The sequence below is a fragment of the Cnephaeus nilssonii genome (genome assembly GCF_951640355.1).
Source record: "Cnephaeus nilssonii genome assembly, chromosome: 14".
In the NCBI taxonomy this organism is placed as follows: domain Eukaryota; kingdom Metazoa; phylum Chordata; class Mammalia; order Chiroptera; family Vespertilionidae; genus Cnephaeus; species Cnephaeus nilssonii.
The window spans coordinates 74,243,598-74,266,107 of NC_137085.1; the positions used below are offsets into that span (position 1 = coordinate 74,243,598).

Below are 22,510 nucleotides of genomic sequence, written 5' to 3' on the forward strand. Positions count from 1 at the left end.
TTCTTGGCCACACGCACCTGGGATGGGGCCACCATCAAGCTGGGTAGGGGCTGGGGCAAGACTCAAATGCCACAGCCTCTCACTGTTCTTACCAAGTCTTACCAGGTTTTCTTGAATCAAGGTTCCCCCTTTGCTACATTAGGACAATTTCAAGAGATCTTAAATTTTTTATAGTCGTCTTTAGTTTCGCTGGTTCCCCTGGGAAGTGGGTTCACAGGGCTCCTCACGCGGTCATCCCAGGCCCATGGACGTTCAGCTTACACTCCAGCAGCAGGCACACAACCTGACCAATCAAGTTCTGTGCAGTGACACGGAGGACCCACATCCCTGTTCTCATCTTCGAACAAGGAGGCAGTGAAGACTCTCTCTCTCTCTCTCTCTCTCTCTCTCTCTCTCTCTCTGCCTCCCTCTGGCTGCAGACAGCTGACAGCACGGGCTGGAGGATGGCCCCGCCCACCATGTCAGATGCAAAAGAAGGCCCAGGGCTCATCTGCACCCATTCAGACAGCAACTCCACTGGACTCACCTGAAAACGGAACCATTTCTGAGAAAACAACCTGGACTTTTCCTCCCCCCGATGCAGGGTCCTTCCTTTTTCCTGTGCTGGAGGCCACAATGGCTCTCTAGGGATGGCTGTAGCCTCCTTCTCTGAATAATTTTAAATGCATAAAATAAAATACAAAAGATTACAAAGGAAACCCCTTTTAAAATGTTATCACACTATTTTCTAATTAGGACCTCCTAAAACATGCTTCTTGATGAACAGACTAAATAACAAGGCCTGGCGGAGGCTCTAAAAACTACCAAAACACAGAGCAGGGCATCGATGATTTTTTTAATAAAAACTGCAGGTGATAAATAAGTATCCCAACTTCTATTGATAAACAAGTACAGCTAATACAACTGTGTTTTTTTGCCTACGTTCAAATAAAAATAAATGCTAAATTTTGTTTCAGGGAATCAAGATGTATCGTTTCCCTACGCAAGTTCACCAGCCCCCTAGCCCAGGTTAAGAACCCCTGGTACTAACAGTATGGTCTAGAGTCTAGGCCAATGGCCCGGGGTAGCGCTTCTCAAATCCCGGGTTAAAATGCAGATTCTAACTCCGAGCTGCAGCCCGATGTTCTGCGTTTCTAACAAGCCCCAGGGGATGCCGAGATGCTGTTCCTGGGAGCCCACCGCGGGGAGAAAGGGCTGCAGGCTCAGCGTGGGGGGCTTCCCCCTGCAGCGGAGCGAGTCAGCAGTCACACAGACGGCACTTCCCGGCCTGCGGGGTCCCCAGCAGCAGCTTGGGGACATCCCAAAGGGCCACACTGTCTTTTCCAGGTGCTTCAGGATCTGAGGACGGAAATATGGAGATTCGGAGCTGCTGGGCGCCCTTGGTTTCCAGAAAACTCCCGGGAGTAGCCCTGGCTGGCGGGCTGGAGCTGACCCTGGGCAAGTCTCGGCACAAGGACACGTCTCCACGCGCAGAACACAAAAGTGACTCGCTAGTCGGAAACAGGACTCCCCGGGACTGAACAGTTGAAGTGATCGTGCAAAAGGAAGAAAGTAACTAAAGATTCTGAAATTATTGGCGTACATGTACCTTCATCATTTTCCTAAGGGCATAGAAAAAGAATAGAAGTAGATCTAAGAAAAGATGTAATGTGGATTGTTATATGTAATACATAAGAATGTATGTACTATGTAATATATGAACTGTGTAATATATAAAAACTTCGTTTCGCCCTCACCGGTTTGGCTCAGTGGATAGAGCGTCGGCCTGAGGACTGAAGGGTCCCAGGTTCGATTCCGGCCAAGGGCATGTACCTTGGTTGCGGGCACATCCCCAGTAAGGGGTGTGCAAGAGGCAGCTGATCGATGTTTCTCTCTCAGCGATGTTTCTAGCTCTCTGTCCCTCTCCCTTCCTCTCTGTGGAAAATCAATAAAATATATTTTTTTAAAAACTTCGTTTCTACACTAGGTTCTATTATTGAAGCAAGTTCTGCTGTCACAAACTGCAGTACCCTGTACTTGAGATATATTTAATATACAGAAAAATATTAAAACAACAGAAAAAAAAACAAGTGAACAATAAGTTGCTGTTATGAGCAGTACAACAGCCGAAGTAAGCAACATAATAAGGGCAGTTTTAGTTGTGCCATCCAGAGTGGTTTTGATGGATTTTTAGTGACAAAAAGGCAACGGGGGCCTAAGGGATTGTTTTCTTCTCGAGACTCCTTGGAGCTCAGGGATCCCTGGGAACCGCCTCTCCACGTCCAGCACCCTCAGCTCCCCGTCATTTAGAAGCCAGACTGGAGCTGCCACCTCGGGGACCGGACTGTGAGCGGGATGCAGAAAAGCCAGGTGCCCCCTCCTGGCCACCGAGGGAAGCAGGTGTCTTCCCACACAGGTAAAAAGGAAAGGTGGTTGAAGAACAGGCGAGGAGAGGTGTTTGGATGATTGCAAAAGGAAAAAAATCAGTAAGAGCCCCCATTCCCAACCAGCCTAGCTATGAAAACAAAGGACTGGCCATGTTGAAACTGGAAAAACACAAAAGCAATTTCCTTTAAGAATTCTAAAAATGAAAATTAGAAAACATTTTTGGAAGAAAGCAAAAGCTCATTTTTGTTTCTTGTCACTAAAAACGGATGGTGGTTACACAGCCTGGGAGCCCAGGGTCACACTCCACAAGCCTTTTAAAAATTAAAGAATAAATAAATAAAATAAAATAAAATAAAATAAAACTGGAACAATAAAGAACTCCTACAACTCAACAACAAGAAACAACCCAATTCAAACACGGGCGAAGAATGTGAGCAGACATTTCTCCGGAGAAGACACACAAATGCTCAGCAAGTACCTGAAATGGTGCTCCACATCACCGGTCACCAGGGAAATGCAAACCCAAACCACGAGACTCCACCTCAGACCCACTAGGATGGCTACGGCCAAGAAGATAATAACAAGGCAAGTGGTGGACAGACGTGAGGAAACGGGAAACCTGGTGCACTGGGCAAGGCTGTGAGTGGGGCAGCGTGGTCCAGGTGCCCGTGGCTAAGGGGATCGCAGCCCCATCGGTGGGGCTTGGAGGGCTTCCGGCTTGGTGAGCGCATTGCTGTGCCGGGGAGAGGAGGCCCAGAGAGGGCCGGCCGCTCCACCGGTTCCCACGTCCCTCGCCTGGGCACCTCTTCCCTCTGGCTGTGCCTGAGTCCTTTGTCATCAATCGGGAAGAGAAAGTAAAGCCGTCCCTGCCCTCCGTGAGCCCTTCTAGCAAACTATGGAGCCCGAGGGAGAGGAAAGCCCTGGTGATGGCTGGTTAGGCAGAAGCACTGGTCACAGCCTGGGACTCGGGGTTGGCATGTGAAGTGGGGGGAAGTCTGGAGGGACTGGGCCCTCGCCCTGCGGGGTCTGTGCTGGCTGCGGGGAGTGTCACCGGCGTCCAGAGAGCGGGAGAACTGCGGGATGTGACAGAAAGGCCCCGCACATGTGGTGTCAGAAGTGCTCCGTGGCAGGGGAAGCGAGTTTTACTTTGAAATCCAAAAAGAGCCCAGTCGGTTGGAGCGCCATCTCAATACGCCAAGGCTCGGGTTCCGTCCCGGGTCAGGGCTCACACAAGAACCACCACTGAATGCACAGCAAGTGGAACATCTATCTATCTCACTCCCTTCTCTCTAAAAATCAATAAATAAGGGTTAAAAATAATATCCAGAAAGAATTGAAAGCAAGGTCTCAAAGACACAGTGTACACCCAGGTTCATAGCAGCAATATTCACTCATGGCCAGGAAGTGCAAAAGCCCGTGGGCAGACAGACGTGGTCTCTGCACACGGCAGCTTAGCACTCAGCCTTAAAAAGGAAGGACATTCTGACACACGGGACAGCACGGTGACCCTTGAGCACCTTCTCCTGAGTGAAATAAGCCCGTCAGGAAAAGCGAATGCTGTGTGACCCCCCCTACAGGAGGCGGGAGAATGCCCAGCTCATGCAGGCGGAAAGCAGAACGGTGGCGTCCTTCGGAGAAGGGGACGGAGGAGTTGCTGTTTCATGGATACAGTTTCAGTTTGCAAGATGAGAAAGGTCCGGAGATCGGCTGTACCACGTGTGAATATATTTAGCACTACTGACCTGGACCCTCAGAAATGGCTAAGAGAGTGCATTTTATGTGTATTTTACAATTTAAAAATTTTAAGTTGAAACAACACATCAGCACAATCATTCCTTCATTTGCTGCCCTGGCCACATCTGGCTCAGCTTCCAAAAACTTAGGAAGTTAGAGCCGGCGGGGACTGAAAGGCCGACTTCGGTTTCACAGGGCAGACCCTGGAGGCCACGCGAGGTGCCGGGGCGGTCTGGTGGCCAGCAGCAGAGACAGGGCTGGAGGGAAGGGCTCTCGTAGCTCAGACCGAGGCCTGCCCTGCACCCCGACCCCAGCTCGCGATGGAAGAGTAAGAATAACTCGCATTCACTGGGGGGCCTTCCCACACCCAGGGCCTGGGGGCCAGGCGGGCTTAGGGAAGGAAATAGGCCTGTGGTTAAAGGCCACATGGTCTGACCGTCACGGCCCACGAGCGCACCTGGAGGGAGACAGGAGAGAGGTGACCCGCGGAGACGTCACAGGCACACGCGGTCTCGCAGCGTGTTCCCCCGGGCTGTTCGGTAACTTTCCCCCACACAGACCTTAGAAGGAACGGCACCCCTCAGGCCGTGAAGGACTGACCCTTCTCCTGCCCGGCTACCGGAACACCACACACAGCAGGAGGCGTGCGTGTGGGTTATTTTTTATTTTACTTTGACGGTTGGGAAAAGACCAACACGTAAGACGGAATTGAAGCTAACAGGTGATTGTACTGGCGGTTAATCGGATAATTTTGTGAAAAAAAGATAAAAAGCACTCTTGGTCACTGCTTGGGCTGGGACCTTTGCCATGAAGGCGGAGGCGCGGGTGAGAAAGTGATCGCCCTCCCAGCGCCTTGCCCCTCCTCAGGCACCTGCAGTCCAGGTCGGCCGAGGGCGGCCCGGCACCCACTGGCTTATTCCCATTCCCTTTGGGCGGGGGAGGCTTTGCCCGGACGCAGCTCTCGGGGCGGGCGCCGGGGCTCACTTGGCAGTGCGCGAGGTAGGTTCTCTTCGCGTTTGGCAGACATTCCTTTTCTTGCTTTAACCAGAGGGCGGCCCACGTCCAAGGTCAGAGCAACCCCTCGGCTGCCAGGCTGCCCGGAGTCTGCGATCTGCCCAGCGTCTAACTCTTCACCTCGGGGGCGACGTTCTCTTCGTCCACAGGCTGCTTGGGCTTCAGCTGGCTGCTCAGGGTCAGGAAGGAGTATCGCAGGCCGCCCGCCATGCTGAAAGGAGAGGAAGGGGAGATAAAGAACGCCCGCAGCTGCTCCATCGCGGTCAGCACGGTCAGCTTACTCAGAAGGGAGCTAGCGAGCCCCGTTTTACCCCTGTTTTTAGGTTACTTGATGAGAATTACCCCTCTTAGGTCAGAAATCTTTTGGGGCAGAGAAAAAAAGAGTAGATCAAATCGAATACAGAACTTTGTTGAGAAAATAAGCACTTGGTTATTACTGAATAAACTGTACATTATTACCCTAAAATAGCGCCCCATGTCTAGGACCCCAGAATGCCCTTTAAAAGTATTTTGGTCTCCCCTCCCGCTATCCTCAGCCCGTGGTGCTTCGATGGCGCCCGAGTTTAACGAGGCCAGTGCACCAGAGGGAGACAGACCGGGGGCTCTTCCGGGAGGAAGGCCGTGGATCAAAGCCGACCTCAGCCCTGGAATGTTCATTACTCATGACACACAAGGGCAAACAGATGAACGGAGTGATTTAAGTGAAATTATCTTAGAAATTGGCCTGTCAAACACCTACTCCTTCACTTATAACACACTAGAGGCCCAGTGCACGAAATTCGTGTGTGTGTGTGGGGGGGTGTCCCTCAGCCCGGCCTGCGCCCTCTCGCAATCCGAGACCCCTCGGGTAGGGTCCCTAGGCCTGGCCGGCGATCAGGGCCTATCCAGGCTTTCCTTCCCCGGGCTGCTGGCAGCTGGGCCCACCCCCGCCGCTGCCACTGCTTGCCATCTGTGTGGCGCTGCCCTCCCACCCCCACTACTGGTCGCCTCCCTCTGCAGGCGACAGGCGTGGGGTGTGGTCACTTGGCTGGCCTGGGCTTCCCTCTGCGGGGCAATCATGGGGCAATGGCGGGGGCCCCCCAACCAATCGCATCGCACCCGCCTTCGCTGGCCTGGCGCCAGTGCATGTCATAGCACCGTCATCCCGACGGTCGTTCTGCTGTTCGGGCCGTTCAGTCAATTTGCATATCACGCTTTTATTATTATAGATTAGTCAGACTTTTACCAATTCATATTTTGCAAAAATGTGTTCACTTAAAAACCCCACTTACCAGATATTTAACCCTATGAAGTTTAACACAGAGAAAACGTAGTCTCCACCGACTAACATCCCAATGTAGGCAATGGATACGTTCTGCAGGGAAAGAGACGATCGGTCATTTTAAAAGTGCAGAATTTAGGGGGAAAATACATGTCTAAGGTGAAATCTGAAATTAACTCTTTTAGTTACTTTGCACACAGTAGGTGCTCACAGAATGTTGGATGAATGGAAATCCATTGCATATAAAAAGAATGAAGTGAACTGTGGCGTGGCAATCACAGAAGACTGCATTATCCGTGCTTCACACACAGGAAGAAGAGGTAAGAGTTGGGTAATAATCCACTTTCCAGAGCCCATCTCTCTCCCATCACTGGGTAGTGAACGTTCATTATATTGACCCTGAACTTGAACGGGTCAGAGACGTCTCAACCATTCCACGCCGCGCTCTGCCCAGCGTACCGCAGGAGGCCTCCGGAGCGGCGGACAGCCTCCGGGCCCAGCGGCTTCCCCACCTCGTCCACGTGAGGAGGGAAACAGAGCAACTGTGGAAGGGAACGCAGACACCGTTCTCTCCGTCCGGGTGTGCACTCCGCTGCCTGCACGCACACACGTGCCCAGGCCCACGGTGAGTGGGCACCCTGCCACGGAGCGGCTGTCTTCACCAGGATTCCCTTTCTTCGTCGGCAGGTTCTCCCAGGAAGCCAACGTGCAGATGACGGGGCGTTTCGGCGAGCGTGGAAATTTGGCCACGTTTCAGCTTTTTTTACCCCATTTCCCCAGACCACGTCCCTGCACCACCCCTAATTAAAACATCATAATGTGCCTCCCCTTTTGCAATTAGCTAGTCCTCCCTCTGTTTTATGGGTTAAAACAGTGGTTGGCAAACTCATTAGTCAACAGAGCCAAATATCAACAGGACAACGATTGAAATTTCTTTTGAGAGCCAAATTTTTTAAACTCAAACTTCTTCTAACGCCACTTCAAAATAGACTCGCCCGGGCCGTGGTATTTTGTGGAAGAGCCACATGTGGCTCGCGAGCCGCGGTTTGCCGACCACTGGGTTAGAAGACGGGAGAAGTGATCGCCCAGGCACAGCTGGAAATGTCACAGCCTCCACTCTTACTCCACTGATAACAACAAATTCAAACTCGGTTTCTACAGCAAAGACTGGGTTCACAGAAAGTCCTGCTTCGACTCCACACCTCCCCCCCTCCCCCCCCCACCACACACACACCCCCGGCGTCAGCCCTTACCTTGATGGCGCCCACCACGGCCGTGGTCAGCGCCGAGTTGTAGTGGCTGCACAGCACGGTGGAGTACATCAGCAGGAACCTGCGAGGGAGCAACACCTGAGCGCCGGCGGCTGCGTGAGAACCGGGCTGCGTCAGCCGGCGAGTGACCCGCGGGCACTGGAGTGGGTTGTACCACCTACACGTTAAAGCGTCTTTTAACGCTGACCTCCCACAGGAGAAGGGTCCAGTCATGCGTTTGCCAGACTTCCTACCTTAAGTGTCCTTTTCATTTTGTCTGTCTCTTTCCCATTCATGGTTCCTCAAAAAGGGGGTAGGAACAATGAGGTGTTTTGAAAACGATCTGAAATGTCTCATTTGACAGATACAGCACTGGGTTTTCATCCCCTCTGTGCATCAGAATCACCTGGTGCACTTTGTTGTTGTTGTTAATCGTCACCCGAGGATGTTTTTTCCATTGATTTTTTGTGTTAGAGAGAGTGGAAGGGAGGAAGGGAGGGAGGGAGAGAGAGAAACATCGATGTGAGAGAGACACATTGATTAGCTGCCTCCGGCACGTGCCCCCACCGGGGCAGAGACAGAACCTGCAACCCAGGTCCGGGCCCTTGACTGGGACTTGAACCTGAGAGCCTGCGGTGCACAGGCCGGCACTCCGAGCACTGAGCCACCAGCCAGGGCACCGGGCGCGTTTCCACACGATGGTGCCTGGCAGAGGCTCTCGGCCCAGTGGTTGGGGGTGGGGGGGCGAGGCGGGGTGGGGGGCGGGGAGGCGTCCCGCAGGCAGTCTCAGCTCCGTGAGGAAGCCCACGAGCAGCCAGCGCTGAGCAGCACAGGTGTTAGGGTGGAAAATCAGCGAGCAGCCCGCTGGCTTTGGACAAAGGCGATTGACGTGAATGGATTTCCCGTGTCAGTGACACCCCGTACCCATTACCGAAGTTAACGGACAGGCATTCGACACTGTCAGTACTTTCTTACCCACTTGCCAAAAAAATGTCCACAGAACTGTGCCCAAGCACCAGACAGGAAAATACACACACCCAGGAAAGAACCTACAATCCAGTCACAGGGACAGAAAGAGATTCGTTACCACCAAGTAGTGAAGAAAACTGGCTTCCAGCTAAGTGGGGTGCAAAATACCACCCACCTGAATCGGGTGATCAAATGCTGACAGAGATCACAATCAACATGGGTACGGCAGGGGGGCGGGGAGGGGGGAATAACACTGGATTTTAAAGCCAAATCCCAGTTGGAAGGCAGGAGCAGAGGGAACCCCGAGAGAGGACTCAGCTGTGCACCTGGAAGATAAATCCTGCGGTAATTCAGCGCTCAGTCTCCAGTCCAGGCCCAAATCTCTCACTGCTGGCAACAGAATCAGAACCAGAACAGTGACGGCGTTTGGCCTGAGATGTTTATTAGCAGGGGTGGTAGCGAACAAAGATTAAAGTACATCACATGTTAACATAAAGTTGAGGAACAGACTCAATGACAATCTTCAATTTTGTAATTCTCAGAAAAATGTCTGTTCTCGAGGTAATTACAATAATTTGACAAGTGAGAGGAGCCACCATCTCGGCCCGTGTGGCTTTAACTTGGAGTGTGCAGCTGACAGACTTGCAGGTTTCATCTGAAAGGAGTCGGAGAATCTGAGTAAATAGGCACACGCTACTCGCACGTTGAAAAGAAGCTGATTTATTTTCAACTTCGGTTTCTTAGATTTCAGAGGGCTGCTTTGCTGTGCAAAACTACCAGGTTCATTAGCTTTGCTGGGGCCGAATTAGGGCCTGGCATTACTGGGGGGAATCAGGTAAAGCAGATTGTAAATGCAGTTTTAAGGGGTTAAAAACCTTTTAATTCACTAAGTTGTAAATGGAACTAATTTACAGTAAATTGGTTAGGAGATTTTAATCAGTTAAACTTGAGATAACAAACCATTAATCAAATAATGAAAGTAAAATTATGTTTATGCAGAAATTACTGGCTTTATAAATCGAGCAGCAGTATTTATATATTAAAGGCTTAACGAAACCTCCGTTTTAATTTTTTATAAATTCAACATTAATGTAGAGCCCCGAGGAACTATAAACAATCCCGCTCATGCATAAAACGAAAAGATTAAAAAACGCAGCCTGCGGCTGGTGAGGGGCGGCTCTGCGGGCCGGGGAAGAGACAGTGGCCCAGCATCTGCTCCGGAGGAGCCCAGTCTACAAAACCAGAGTGAGCCCGGGCAGGGACCAAGCCCACGCAGGGGCACAGGAGAGCGTCCAGCAGGCTTCCTCGCCGGCACTGCGGCCTCACCAGGACCAGCATGGACATCCTTTACTGTTATTTTCACTTTGAAGTTCCGATCCCAGGGTTCTGGTCACGCATTTTCTCCATCCCACGTTGTAGTGAAACCATCTGGGCCTGCGTTCAGAATCACGGACACCTCGGATCTAAGATCCCAATGTCCATCTACCACGAGTGTGGGCGACCAGGACACTCACTGGACAGCTGGGGGGGAGCCCCCTCTCTAACGTCCTGGCGGGCGCGGGGGGCGGGGGGATTGGAGGGGGGTGTTGGGTCTGAATTAGCCAGCAGATCTTGGTAAGAGATGGCATCTCCACAGAAAGGCTGCAGTTCTTAGGGTAACCACAGGGTGTCCCCAAAGAGGATGAATATAAAACCACAAGATCAAAGTGGTGTATTTTTTTTTTTTCTCTAAGAAACAGAATGGATTTCTATATGCAAATAAGTACCCTGTGCAATCCTTTGGTAAAGACCCAGGTTCTAAACTAAAAGAACCTCTATTAACTCAGTCCAAAGGAAACCACACCACTTTTAACACCAAAAAGTCGACCTGCACATGACAGTTTTGATTTTGGCACCTGTGGTTGAATAAAATGCTAAGATATTTAAAAGCACTGCAAATACTCAGCAGCTTTTTGCCACTCTGAATTTTTTAAATCGCATATCATCTGTGTATATTTGAAAAGTAATAGCACATATATGATACACATCTATTTAAAAAGTAATAGCACATATATGATACACATCTATTTAGATAGCAGATGCCAGCTATGCCCAAGGGATAGAGGTGCCCATGTGGACAGCCCTGGACCAGAACCCGCGCTCAAAGGTTTCCTCCTGTTTCTGCAAATCACACACACACACACACACACACACACACACACACACACACACACATTTACCCAAGCCTGTCTGGCACACGGGTGGCCGTCACAAACAGAACTCAAATAACCTCATTTACAACCTGCTGCTGGTTACCATCCCATGCACAAGCATATATAGAAATTCAAAACAGATGTTCAGATAATAAAAGGCACTGTAATACTCCTTGCACCGACCACAATGGTACCCGGAACATCATGTTCTATAATTCTGGGTTTCAAAGAACGTCAAGCATTCTCATCTTGCCGTCTCTGGTAGGACTCTCCAACCCCAGGCCTCCATGATGTGTGATGACGCTGGTCATGGGAAGAATAGGCCCGTCTTCCTAGAGCATCGATCACACACTAAGATTTGTTTGCTGAGGAACTATGGGAATATCTGCCACCTTCAAAGCTCTGTCGTCCCAGTGCCCAGCAATTCACAGCATCCTGTTTTCTCATGTGCTGCATCTTGCCAGTATCAATGACAGTTCAAAGAATAGAACACTTTTTAACCCGAGTAGGGAAATCTGATGCTTTTGTGTTTTTTATTAAGGAACTAGAGGCCCGGTGCACGAAATTCGTGCACGGAGGGGGGTTGTCCCTCAGTCCAGCCTGTACCCTCTCCAATATGGGACCCCTTGAGGGATGTCCGACTGCCCGTTTAGGCCCGATCCCACCTGGCAGTTGGACATCCCTCTCACAATCCAGGACTGCTGGCTCCCAACTGCTTGCCTGCCTGCCTTCCTGATTGCCCCTAACCGCTTCTGCCTGCCAGCCTGATCACCCCCTAACCACTCTGCTGCCAGCCTGTTTGCCCCCAACTTCCCTCCTCTGCCAGCCTGGTCACCCCTAACTGCCCTCTCCTGCAGGGTTGATCACCTCCAACTGCCCTCCCTTGCAGGCAGGGTGCTTCCCAACTGCCCTCCCTTGCAGGCCGGGTGCCTCCCAACTGCCCTCTCCTGCTGGCCATCTTGTGGTGGCCATCCTGTGTCCACATGGGGGCAGGATCTTTGACCACATGGGGGCAGCTATATTGTGTGTTGCAGTGATGATCAATCTGCATATTACTCTTTTATTAGATAGGATAGAGGCCTGGTACAGGGGTGGGGGCCAGCTGGTTTTCCCTGAAGGGCGTCCCAGATCAGGTGGGGGTTCCCTTGGGATGTGGGGTGGCCTGAGCGAGGGGCCTGTGGTGGTTTGCAGGCCGGCCACGCCCCCTGGCAACCCAAGCGGAGGGCCTGGTATCTGGAATTTATTTTCCTTCTACAATTGAAACTTTGTAGCCTGGAGCGGAGCCAAGCCTGGGGCTCCCTCCGAGGCCCGCAGCCATTTGTGTTGGGGTTATAATTGAAACTTTGTTGCCTTAAGCGGGTGGGCCCGGCCAGGGTGTGCGGAAAGCTTTGCTTCCCCTGTTGCCGGCGGCAACCCTGGCCTGCTCTCTCAAGCTCCATTCTGCCGCCATTTGTTTGAATTTGTTTACCTTCTATAATTGAAACTTTGTAGCTTGAGTGGAGGCTTAGGCCTGGCCAGGGCAGGCGGAAAGCTTGGCTTCCTCTGTTACCTAGGAAACCTTGCTCTCTGTGGCTGTAGCCATCTTGGTTTGGGTTAATTTGCATACTCACTCTGATTGGATGGTGGGTGTGGCTTGTGGGCGTGTCGGAGGTATGGTCAATTTGCATATTTGTCTATTATTAGATAGGCTAGGAGTCCCCCTTCAGCCCGTCCTGCGCCCTCTCACAGTCCAGGACGCCCTCAGGGGATGTCCAACTGCCATGGAGTCAGGAGAGGCTCCCACCACAACCCACCACCGCTCACCAGCCATGAGCTTGGCTTCTGGCTGAGCAGGGATCCCCCTGTGGGAGTGCACTGACCACCAGGGGGCAGTTCCTACATTGAGCATCTGCCCCCTTGGTGGTCAGTGCACATCATAGCGACCAGTCATTCCACTGTTTGGTCTATTTGCATATTAGCCTTTTATTATATAGGATACATTACTGCTTCCGTGGGGTTTAAAGGGTGTGTTTCTGGGGCAGAAACAGAGTAGGATAATCTCCCTCGGGCCTTGGGGCGGGTGCCAGTGGCTGGTATCAATGAACTGGAACCTGTCATTTCTCAGCGAGATTAAAAAGACCTGCAGAACCAGCTCTTAAAATCCAGCTGGGCAGCTTACTTCCAGTCTGTGTTTTACAATCTTCAGTCCCACAATCCAGCTTATCTTCCTGACACATTTCACTCCGTCATACGCTTTATTACAAATAAACTCCGACAAACGCCTGATTACAAATAACATTTCTTAACGCTGAGTCCTTCACCATAACTCCAAAGAAAAGTCCCTCCTTTTCACCATTCCATTGGCTTTTAAATCACATTTTTAAAGTGTTATAATTTTTAAAATTTACTTTCAACTTGGAATAGAGGTTCGGTGGTTGAAAAAGTTTGAAAAGCAAACTTGAGCGCAGTGACTGTAAGTAGGAGGCTGAGCGTCCGAGGCCTCGGGCGTCTGGGGTGGACGCTCCTTGAGCAGGGACCTGAGAGAAGGGACAGGCGAGCCCAGCGCCAGGTGTCTGGAACCCAAGGACGCTCTCAGAGGCTCAATCGTTCCTACTACGGTGAGGAAGCAATGGGCCCACCCCAGGGTCCTGTGAGTGAGAAACGGCAGAAAGCAGGGTTCTGGAAAACCCTCCAGGCCGAAATGGAAGCTTCCCTCTAGAGCAGCTTCAGAATGAACACTGGACCCTGGAGTAAAGTATACACCACAGCAGAAAACTCTCAAATCCATGCTAAGGTAGACCCAAATCTGTCCGAGTGAACAGAGGGCAGCAAGCCCTGGCCGCGTGGCACAGTTGGTTGGAGCGTCGTCCCATAGGTTGCAGGTCTGATTTCTGGGCAGGGCACCTACCTAGGTTGTGGGTTCGATCCCCGGTTGGAGTGTGTACAAGAGGCAACCAACCGATGTTTCTCTGTCTTTCCCTTCCTCTCTCTAAAATCAATAAAAACATATTCTCAGGTGAGGATTAGAGAGAGAAAGAGAGAGAAAAAGAAAGGACAGCCAAACTGAACAGGCTGGCCTCAAGAAACAGAAATATTAACAGCAATATATAATCCTTATTGAGCATTTCTATATGTGTGTAGCACTGTTGTAAGTGCTCTTTACTCATTCAGTTCACAGAACCCCACCTTATAAATAAGATACTTTAGCAGCTAAAGTTTAGCTCATTGTTCCCAGTTTAGAGGTAAGGAAACTGAGGCTCGACAAGGTTAAATAACTTAACCAAGAACCACTGATAATAAGTGGCAAAGCCACAATTGAAACACAGACCATCTGATCCCAGAGTTCAGACACGTAGCTGTTGGAATGATGTGATGATTTTAGTGTCCTCAAAAGACCTACTTAAAAAACTGAGGCCTACCAAGTTTTCATCCTTAACCTTTTGCACTCAGATGTCGAGTGTGACTTGACACGGTTAGCATCGGTAGCAGCTCTTTTTATACTCTTTGAATGTATCAATAATTTGAAATATAAAAAAAATCCAAATAAATAAGTTTGTATGAAAAGAAACTCCAGTTTTTTATTCTACTGCCGTGCTTTGTAAAATCTGGGGTATTTAAAAAATTAAATCCCAAGTAGAATAAAGGAATCGAGAAAAAAGCAAGCGAGTGCAAAGGGTTAAAGTTGGGTGAAATCTGAAATGTTAATGATTTCATCATTTTTACTAATTTATTTATACTTACTATGCTTTAGGACATTTTCATTTGCAAAGTGAGTACTGATAAAATAGTATACTAAAAACGTTTAAGAGGAGAGTATTTGTTTTCTAAGAAGCACATTATTAAATGGGGGGGGGGGTATATGGAACTGTTCACAGATGGGGTCAAGCCCCAGAGAGTGACAGCTCCCACCCAGCTCGCAGGCCACAGCACTTACAGGACAGCTCCCCCAGAGGGCTCACTTCTTGATTCCCTCCATGGAATGGTCACATGGTAAAGTACAGGTGAAAAAAAGTATCTCATCAAGTTTGTAACAACACTCAAAGCCTGGTGCACAACATTCGTGCACTGTGGGGGGAGGGGAAGGGAGTCCCTCAACCCGGCCTGCGCCCTCTCACAGTCCAGGGCCCCTCGGGGGATGTCCAACTGCCGGCTTAGGGGGAGCGGGCCTAAGCCGGCAGTGGCACAACCCCCGAGGGTTCCTTAGCGCTGCCATGGAGGTGGGAGAGGCTCCCGCCACCACCACTGCGCTCGCCAGCCGTGTGCCCAGCTTCTAGCTGAGCGGTGCTCCCGCTGTGGGAGCACACTGACAACCAGAGGGCAGCTCCTGCGTTGAGCGTCTGCCCCCTGGTGGTCAGTGCACGTCATAGCGACCAGTCGTTCCCCTGGTTCAGTTGATTTGCATATTAGGGTTTTATTATATAGGATGAGAAAAGACTTGGGAACTTGGCTCGGCTGCTCACAGGTGAATGGGCTGGGGCAGTAGAAAGGCGCTGGTCTGAGTTTGTATTGATATAGGTTGATTTCTTTTTAATTGGAAAGGGGGAAAACGATGGTTTGATAAGGGTAACTTACAACATGACTGTGTAGTCTGTTTTTGCAGTTAAGTGATCTCAGGCAACAACTGGGAAAACTACAAATATTTTACTAACTTATGTTAGTAAACAACAATGGCTGCCTCAGCACTTTGAGTACTTAGTACTCTCTCTCCCCTTGAGAACAACCAATGACTGGAAAGAACACATTACTGGAGAGACTGTTGGTCTTTCAAAAGCACTCCTTTGAAAGAGGAGGAACTGGTGCAGAGTAGTAAGCAATCAGGGCCAGGCAACAGTCAGGGCCGCAGACAGCGGGGCAGGGGCAGCTGCCTCGGGGCAGGCAGAGCGGACAGCACTGTCTGAAACTGAGCCCTGGGCCAACTCCAGGCGCGGGAGACGGACCAAGTAGCCCCCGTACCCAGACCCTCAAAAAGGCCTGAAGTGTCCAGGTCAGGGGCAACCAGCTGGAGCAAAATCGATTTGTCCCTGTAGGCAAGTTTCTCAAACTCCCAATTTCAGCCAATAGGCCTGATGAAGCCATAGACTCACAATCACAAGTCATCAAGCACACTAGAAAGAAGACCACAATGACAGTCACAAACTACACAGTTAGTCAATAAAGTACATATTTAGATTCTCAAGAACTGTGGATGTTGGAATCATGAGATACAGAACACAGAATAGCTATGCACGGGACACTTAAGGAAATAAAAGGGGCAGTCACAAGGACTGCCAATGAAAGAATGAGAAGACAAGTTTGAAAAAAGGCTGTGAACTTGGACAAATAAAACATAAAATCATTCAAATAAAAGACCTCCATCATCAGGTTAAACATTAAGTCAGACACAGCTACAGAGAGAATGACTGAACTGGAGGATATACATAAATATTTTTACTGTATGTGGCTGCATTATGCAATTACAACCCAGTTTGAAAATTGAGTGCTGATCAAAGAGATCATGAGTTACCTTTCTTCAGATACACATAATTAAAATGGCAGTATTCATGGTTAAAAAAAATAAGGGGGAAATTCATCTTTCTTCACAGGAAAAGCCTTTTGATAAGTAACTCCCTGAGACTCATGCAAAAACCCTTTTGTGTGGGAAAAGACACAGGTGCTTGTATACACATGGAGCCCAGCCCCGGAAGGATGCTCCAAAGACTTCCATCGGCGCTTGTCTCTGGAGAGGAGCCTGCGGGGCTGTCGGGCGGGAAGCAGGGACCGTGGGCGGATGGAGGAGGAGGAGGGAGGGAGGGTGGCTGCCTGCCCTGTGCATTCTTTCGCAGGTTTGGATTATTTGCTAGTTGCATGTATTACCTGTTCCTGAAAATGTTCAAGTTCAGGGAACATATAAAAGAGAAGAAGAAAAGAGAGACATGGCTACATGGCTCTGACAGAAGAATATTCCTAAGAAATTTTTTAAGAACAAAAGCCTAAAATTATTGGACAACATAATGACCTTGACACCTCTCAGAAATTTCCCTGAGTACAGCAGGTGCAGCACTCCAGAAAATGGCTGTCATTTCCACTATGTATGTGGGGTGGAGCTTGGAAAACGTGGGACATTGTGACAAAGACAAACACAGTACGGAATCTGACATGTCCGCTAACTTCATTTCAAACTCACTGTCGGAAATCAGTAGGCAGCATCATATCTGGAATAGACTGTGACACGTGACGTGGGTCCCAGTCCACTCCTCTGCTACAGGGGTACGTTCCAGAGAAAAGTGGAGAAGCCGAAACAAAGGAATTTTGACAGAACAGAGAGAATGTATATATATTTTTATATTACCTGTCAAGAGATGCCATAGACCAAAGCTTGTACTTATCTATGGTTTCTTACCCCAAAAAACAGGAAAGAAGAAACTGTATGATAAATAGAACATTCTTCCATTGGTTGAATTCAGTAGCCTGAAGAAAATGAATGATTAGATTAATAACATTACAGTTTAGATCTACTGGTTTTACCAAATTGTGCATTTTATTTAGTACATGAACCAAGTTCCCAAGCAGAAATACTTTTTTTTAAAATCCTAGGCAGTACCAGTTATGTGAAATTGGGCAAATTACTCTTCTTCCCTAAAACCTCAGGTTCATTTTACAAAGGAAGGATTATTTTCTTAAAACCTCCTCAAAAGATCCATCTGAGGATTTAATGAAATTGTTTAGAACCTTGCAGGTGACAAGGACAAAATGGTAGTTATGTTGCTATGGTTATCGTTAAATCTTCACTAAAATTGTAGTCACAAAATCAGGTTAGGTTTACTTTCTATAAAATAACCTTAGAAGAAAGTTTATTATAAAATTAATAATACTGGCATTAATTATTAATTATGAACTTAAGAAAACTTTAAGTTTTCAAGAACTTGCAAATGCTTAGGAAGTATCATAAACAAATAAACAATTATTTGTTGTTTACAAAGCAATAAAGTACTTCGATGGAGGAGCCAATGGACAGAGAAGTTTAGGACATGCTTTCTGCTCAGTCCCCAGCTAAGAAAATAAAATCAACCCTCTTGAAATGACAGGTGACAATAAAAAGGAGTATTTGAGTCATGATTTGTCTCTTGCCTGCCTCCAAAACTAATTTTAAGGTGACTCAAGACTATACATAAGTATTGTGAATAACATGATTAAACGTAAGTTCTATTCACTTTCTGTTAAGCAATTCTGTTAGCCAAGTTTTAATAATTTCAGGTTTAAAATTATTTAAATCCTTCTTAAGTTTATAATTCAAACTGTTTAAACCAATTAAATGGAATTCTCTCATCTGATTACTACAGCCTTGTCACACTTTACTGTCATTATTTCATTAGTAATGCTTTGCCCACCTCTCTTATAAAAAGACACACAAACCCCAGCCAGTTTGGCTCAGCAGTTAGCGCGTCAGCCTGAGGACCAAAGGATCAGGAGTTTGATTCCTGGTCAAGGTCATGTACAGCCTCAGGCAGTGCATGATCAATGTGTTTCTCCCATGTCGATGTCTTTCTTTCTCTCTCCCCTCCCCCCACACCCCCCTCTCTTTCACTCTCTCTGGAAATCAATGGAAAAGGTATCCTCAGGTGAGGATTAAGAAAAAAAAAAAGACACATATTAAATGTTGATAATTTCTGAAACTGGTTGCTGGGTACATGGGGATTGTTATACTATTCTCTCTCCTTCTGCATAGGTTTGAAAGTCTCCATCTTAAAACATTTTTCAAAAAGTGCTTACTTGTGAAAGAAAAATATGTAATGAGTACAAACCTGTCATACTGACTGGCAAGCCCCAGGCCAATCAAAGGGGCAGAAACCATCCCCATGGCTGACGCCAGGACTGAGATCAAAACCAGAGAGAAACTACGGACGGCTCTCTGTGTCTGAAAATCAGATAAAATTGGGAACAGGAGAAAACCATAATCCCCAAACTAAAACACTGACCTACTCAAAGAATGGCAGGTACATGTGTCAACAGTAAATGAAAGTTATATATTCCTGATGCCACATAACCAGGGGCGATGGAGAAATGTTCATGAATCACGACAACATCGGGATTCTCTGCCAGCTGAAAGTTTGACAGATTCAGCGGGAAGGTGAGGGAGAGGTGGGGGAGATAAGAGATCAAACAAAGGTCTTTTATGCATGCATATAAGCATAACCAAGGAGGGCATGTATGAGAGTGGGGTTGGGGGGGGGGGGGCAATGGTAAGATATGTACACATGTAATACCTTAATTAAAAAAGCGTGGAAAAAAGAAATCAGAGAAACATGTTACTTACTAGAAAAAAAAAGTTTGACAGGTTTTAGTTTTGTTTCTCTCATAATGATGAGGCTGTGTGGGTAGCATTTTAAAAAAACCCACAAGGTAGCATGACATTTATTTAAAACACAAAATAATTCATGAATAACAATAAAGTACTTCTTCCTTTACACTTATTATTGCTGTAAAAATATGTTGGTGTATGAATCCTTTTCACTTGCATTTAAGGACTTTCTAATCATAAGAAGGCATACTTATCCCTATTCATCAACTGTAGCTCACTAAATGTTCTGGGCACAGGGCCAGGCAGACAGTCGCGGGAATGGGAAGGGCAGCCTGGGGGATACAGACAATAACATGGTGATAACGACATACGGTGTCAGGGGCACAGGTACCGGAGTTACCCAGGTGACCACTTCTCAAGTTACATAAACCTAAGTGTCTAATCAACACACTGTACACCTGAACTGATACAATACTGCGTGTCAACTATAACTTCAAATTTTTAAAATAATTTTTTAAAATAAGTAAGTACTTTGATTCAAATGACTAAAGGAAGCTCACCCACTGAGTGTTCTCACAGAGGCCCAATCTGTGAACAGTCGCTGCTATTGGCAGGCCTACTGCCTGTGAAGTCGGGGCCCAGGAGCGACCCCCACACAGCGGCTCACACACACACACACACACACACACACACACACCACGGACCCGCTCCAGCCAGCCAGCAAAACTGACTCAGCACATGCTCCTGCCACCAACACCAGAAGTGGACATTTAGTCTAATCCATGAATCAGCTCCTGGTGCAAACCCCACTGGGCAAGTCCGGTGCAGTTTCACGTGGCGGACGCACACACCTCTGTACAGAAATGCCTCCTTTGTGTCCGTTCACCTCCTAACAGGAGGCAGCCCTGGTGGAACGACCCACTGGAGAAGCTTGTCCTGACTCAGCTGCGGGAGGAAGAACCCGCCCCTCGAGGCTCCCCGCCGGTCTGGACCACACACTGAGGAGGTGAGCAGCAGGCGGCACGGGCCACGGCACACTGTTCAGCCTCGTTTGCTCACCAGGTACCTAAGGCTCAGTTCTGGTCGCCATGCCTTCATAATATTGCTCCTACGGGGAAGTATGCTTTTCGTTTCCATCAGGTGCTGAACGAGTTTCTAGGAATTTCTAGATTTCTATTTCAAGGAAGAGATCCAGGCCATCTCTGAAACGGCCCTGAAACACCACCCGTCAGCACAGGAGGACTCCGGGGCGCCGCTGCCAGGCCCACGTGCTGTCCCCTGGTTTTCCGGGAGGAATTGTGCGAGTGAGACAGTGGTTTCAGAAACAACCATCGCCCTGCCATCGGCCCAGGAGTCCGGGGAAGCCCGCAGCCTCCCAGCCCCTGAAGGACAGCGATGGGGCTGCCTGTCAGCCTGAGTGCCCCGCCCACTGAGCCAGGATGGGGCTGCCTCTCAGCCTGAGTGCCCCGCCCACTGAGCCAGGATGGGGCTGCCTCTCAGCCTGAGTGCCCCGCCCTCCGAGCCAGGATGGGGCTGCCTGTCAGCCTGAGTGCTCCGCCCACTGAGCCAGGATGGGGCTGCCTCTCAGCCTGAGTGCCCCGCCCACTGAGCCAGGATGGGGCTGCCTCTCAGCCTGAGTGCCCCGCCCACTGAGCCAGGATGGGGCTGCCTGTCAGCCTGAGTGCCCCGCCCACTGAGCCAGGATGGGGCTGCCTGTCAGCCTGAGTGCTCCGCCCACTGAGCCAGGATGGGGCTGCCTCTCAGCCTGAGTGCCCCGCCCACTGAGCCAGGATGGGGCTGCCTCTCAGCCTGAGTGCCCCGCCCACTGAGCCAGGATGGGGCTGCCTCTCAGCCTGAGTGCCCCGCCCACTGAGCCAGGATGGGGCTGCCTCTCAGCCTGAGTGCCCCGCCCACTGAGCCAGGATGGGGCTGCCTCTCAGCCTGAGTGCCCCGCCCTCCGAGCCAGGATGGGGCTGCCTGTCAGCCTGAGTGCTCCGCCCACTGAGCCAGGATGGGGCTGCCTCTCAGCCTGAGTGCCCCGCCCACTGAGCCAGGATGGGGCTGCCTCTCAGCCTGAGTGCCCCGCCCACTGAGCCAGGATGGGGCTGCCTCTCAGCCTGAGTGCCCCGCCCACTGAGCCAGGATGGGGCTCCTCTCAGCCTGAGTGCCCCGCCCACTGAGCCAGGATGGGGCTGCCTCTCAGCCTGAGTGCTCCGCCCACTGAGCCAGGATGGGGCTGCCTGTCAGCCTGAGTGCTCCGCCCACTGAGCCAGGATGGGGCTGCCTCTCAGCCTGAGTGCCCCGCCCTCCGAGCCAGGATGGGGCTGCCTGTCAGCCTGAGTGCTCCGCCCACTGAGCCAGGATGGGGCTGCCTCTCAGCCTGAGTGCCCCGCCCACTGAGCCAGGATGGGGCTCCTCTCAGCCTGAGTGCCCCGCCCACTGAGCCAGGATGGGGTTCCTCTCAGCCTGAGTGCCCCGCCCACTGAGCCAGGATGGGGCTGCCTGTCAGCCTGAGTGCCCTGCCCACTGAGCCAGGATGGGGCTGTCTGTCAGCCTGAGTGCTCCCGCCCACTGAGCCAGGATGGGGCTGCCTGTCAGCCTGAGTGCCCCGCCCACTGAGCCAGGATGGGGCTGCCTGTCAGCCTGAGTGCTCCGCCCACTGAGCCAGGATGGGGCTGCCTGTCAGCCTGAGTGCCCCGCCCACTGAGCCAGGATGGGGCTCCTCTCAGCCTGAGTGCCCCGCCCACTGAGCCAGGATGGGGCTGCCTGTCAGCCTGAGTGCCCCGCCCACTGAGCCAGGATGGGGCTGCCTCTCAGCCTGAGTGCCCCGCCCACTGAGCCAGGATGGGGCTGCCTCTCAGCCTGAGTGCCCCGCCCACTGAGCCAGGATGGGGCTGCCTCTCAGCCTGAGTGCCCCGCCCACTGAGCCAGGATGGGGCTCCTCTCAGCCTGAGTGCCCCGCCCACTGAGCCAGGATGGGGCTGCCTGTCAGCCTGAGTGCTCCCGCCCACTGAGCCAGGATGGGGCTCCTCTCAGCCTGAGTGCCCCGCCCACTGAGCCAGGATGGGGCTCCTCTCAGCCTGAGTGCCCCGCCCACTGAGCCAGGATGGGGCTCCTCTCAGCCTGAGTGCCCCGCCCACTGAGCCAGGATGGGGCTGCCTCTCAGCCTGAGTGCCCCGCCCACTGAGCCAGGATGGGGCTGCCTCTCAGCCTGAGTGCCCCGCCCACTGAGCCAGGATGGGGCTCCTCTCAGCCTGAGTGCCCCGCCCACTGAGCCAGGATGGGGCTGCCTGTCAGCCTGAGTGCTCCCGCCCACTGAGCCAGGATGGGGCTCCTCTCAGCCTGAGTGCCCCGCCCACTGAGCCAGGATGGGGCTCCTCTCAGCCTGAGTGCCCCGCCCACTGAGCCAGGATGGGGCTCCTCTCAGCCTGAGTGCCCCGCCCACTGAGCCAGGATGGGGCTGCCT

General features: G+C 50.7%; 1 protein-coding gene across 5 annotated transcripts in view; it reads right to left on the reverse strand.

Annotated features, from left to right (window-relative positions):
- Positions 1-834: 834 nt before the first annotated feature.
- Positions 835-22,510, reverse strand: part of SLC35D2 (solute carrier family 35 member D2) — a 73,914-nt gene continuing 52,238 nt past the window's right edge. The window contains exons 9-12 of one of the 5 annotated variants that reach the window (XM_079791332.1): positions 17,146-17,213; positions 7,630-7,739; positions 6,387-6,469; positions 835-5,326 (exon numbers count right to left, since the gene is read on the reverse strand). In XM_079791332.1, the coding sequence (XP_079647458.1) occupies positions 5,015-5,326; positions 6,387-6,469; positions 7,630-7,739; positions 17,146-17,213 (573 nt within the window). In that variant the 3' untranslated portion in view covers positions 835-5,014. Of the gene's footprint in view, positions 5,327-6,386; positions 6,470-7,629; positions 7,805-12,718; positions 13,756-17,145; positions 17,214-22,510 lie in introns of those variants that run through there. The other 4 variants (XM_079791334.1, XM_079791335.1, XM_079791333.1 and 1 more) reach the window with 4 other exon arrangements.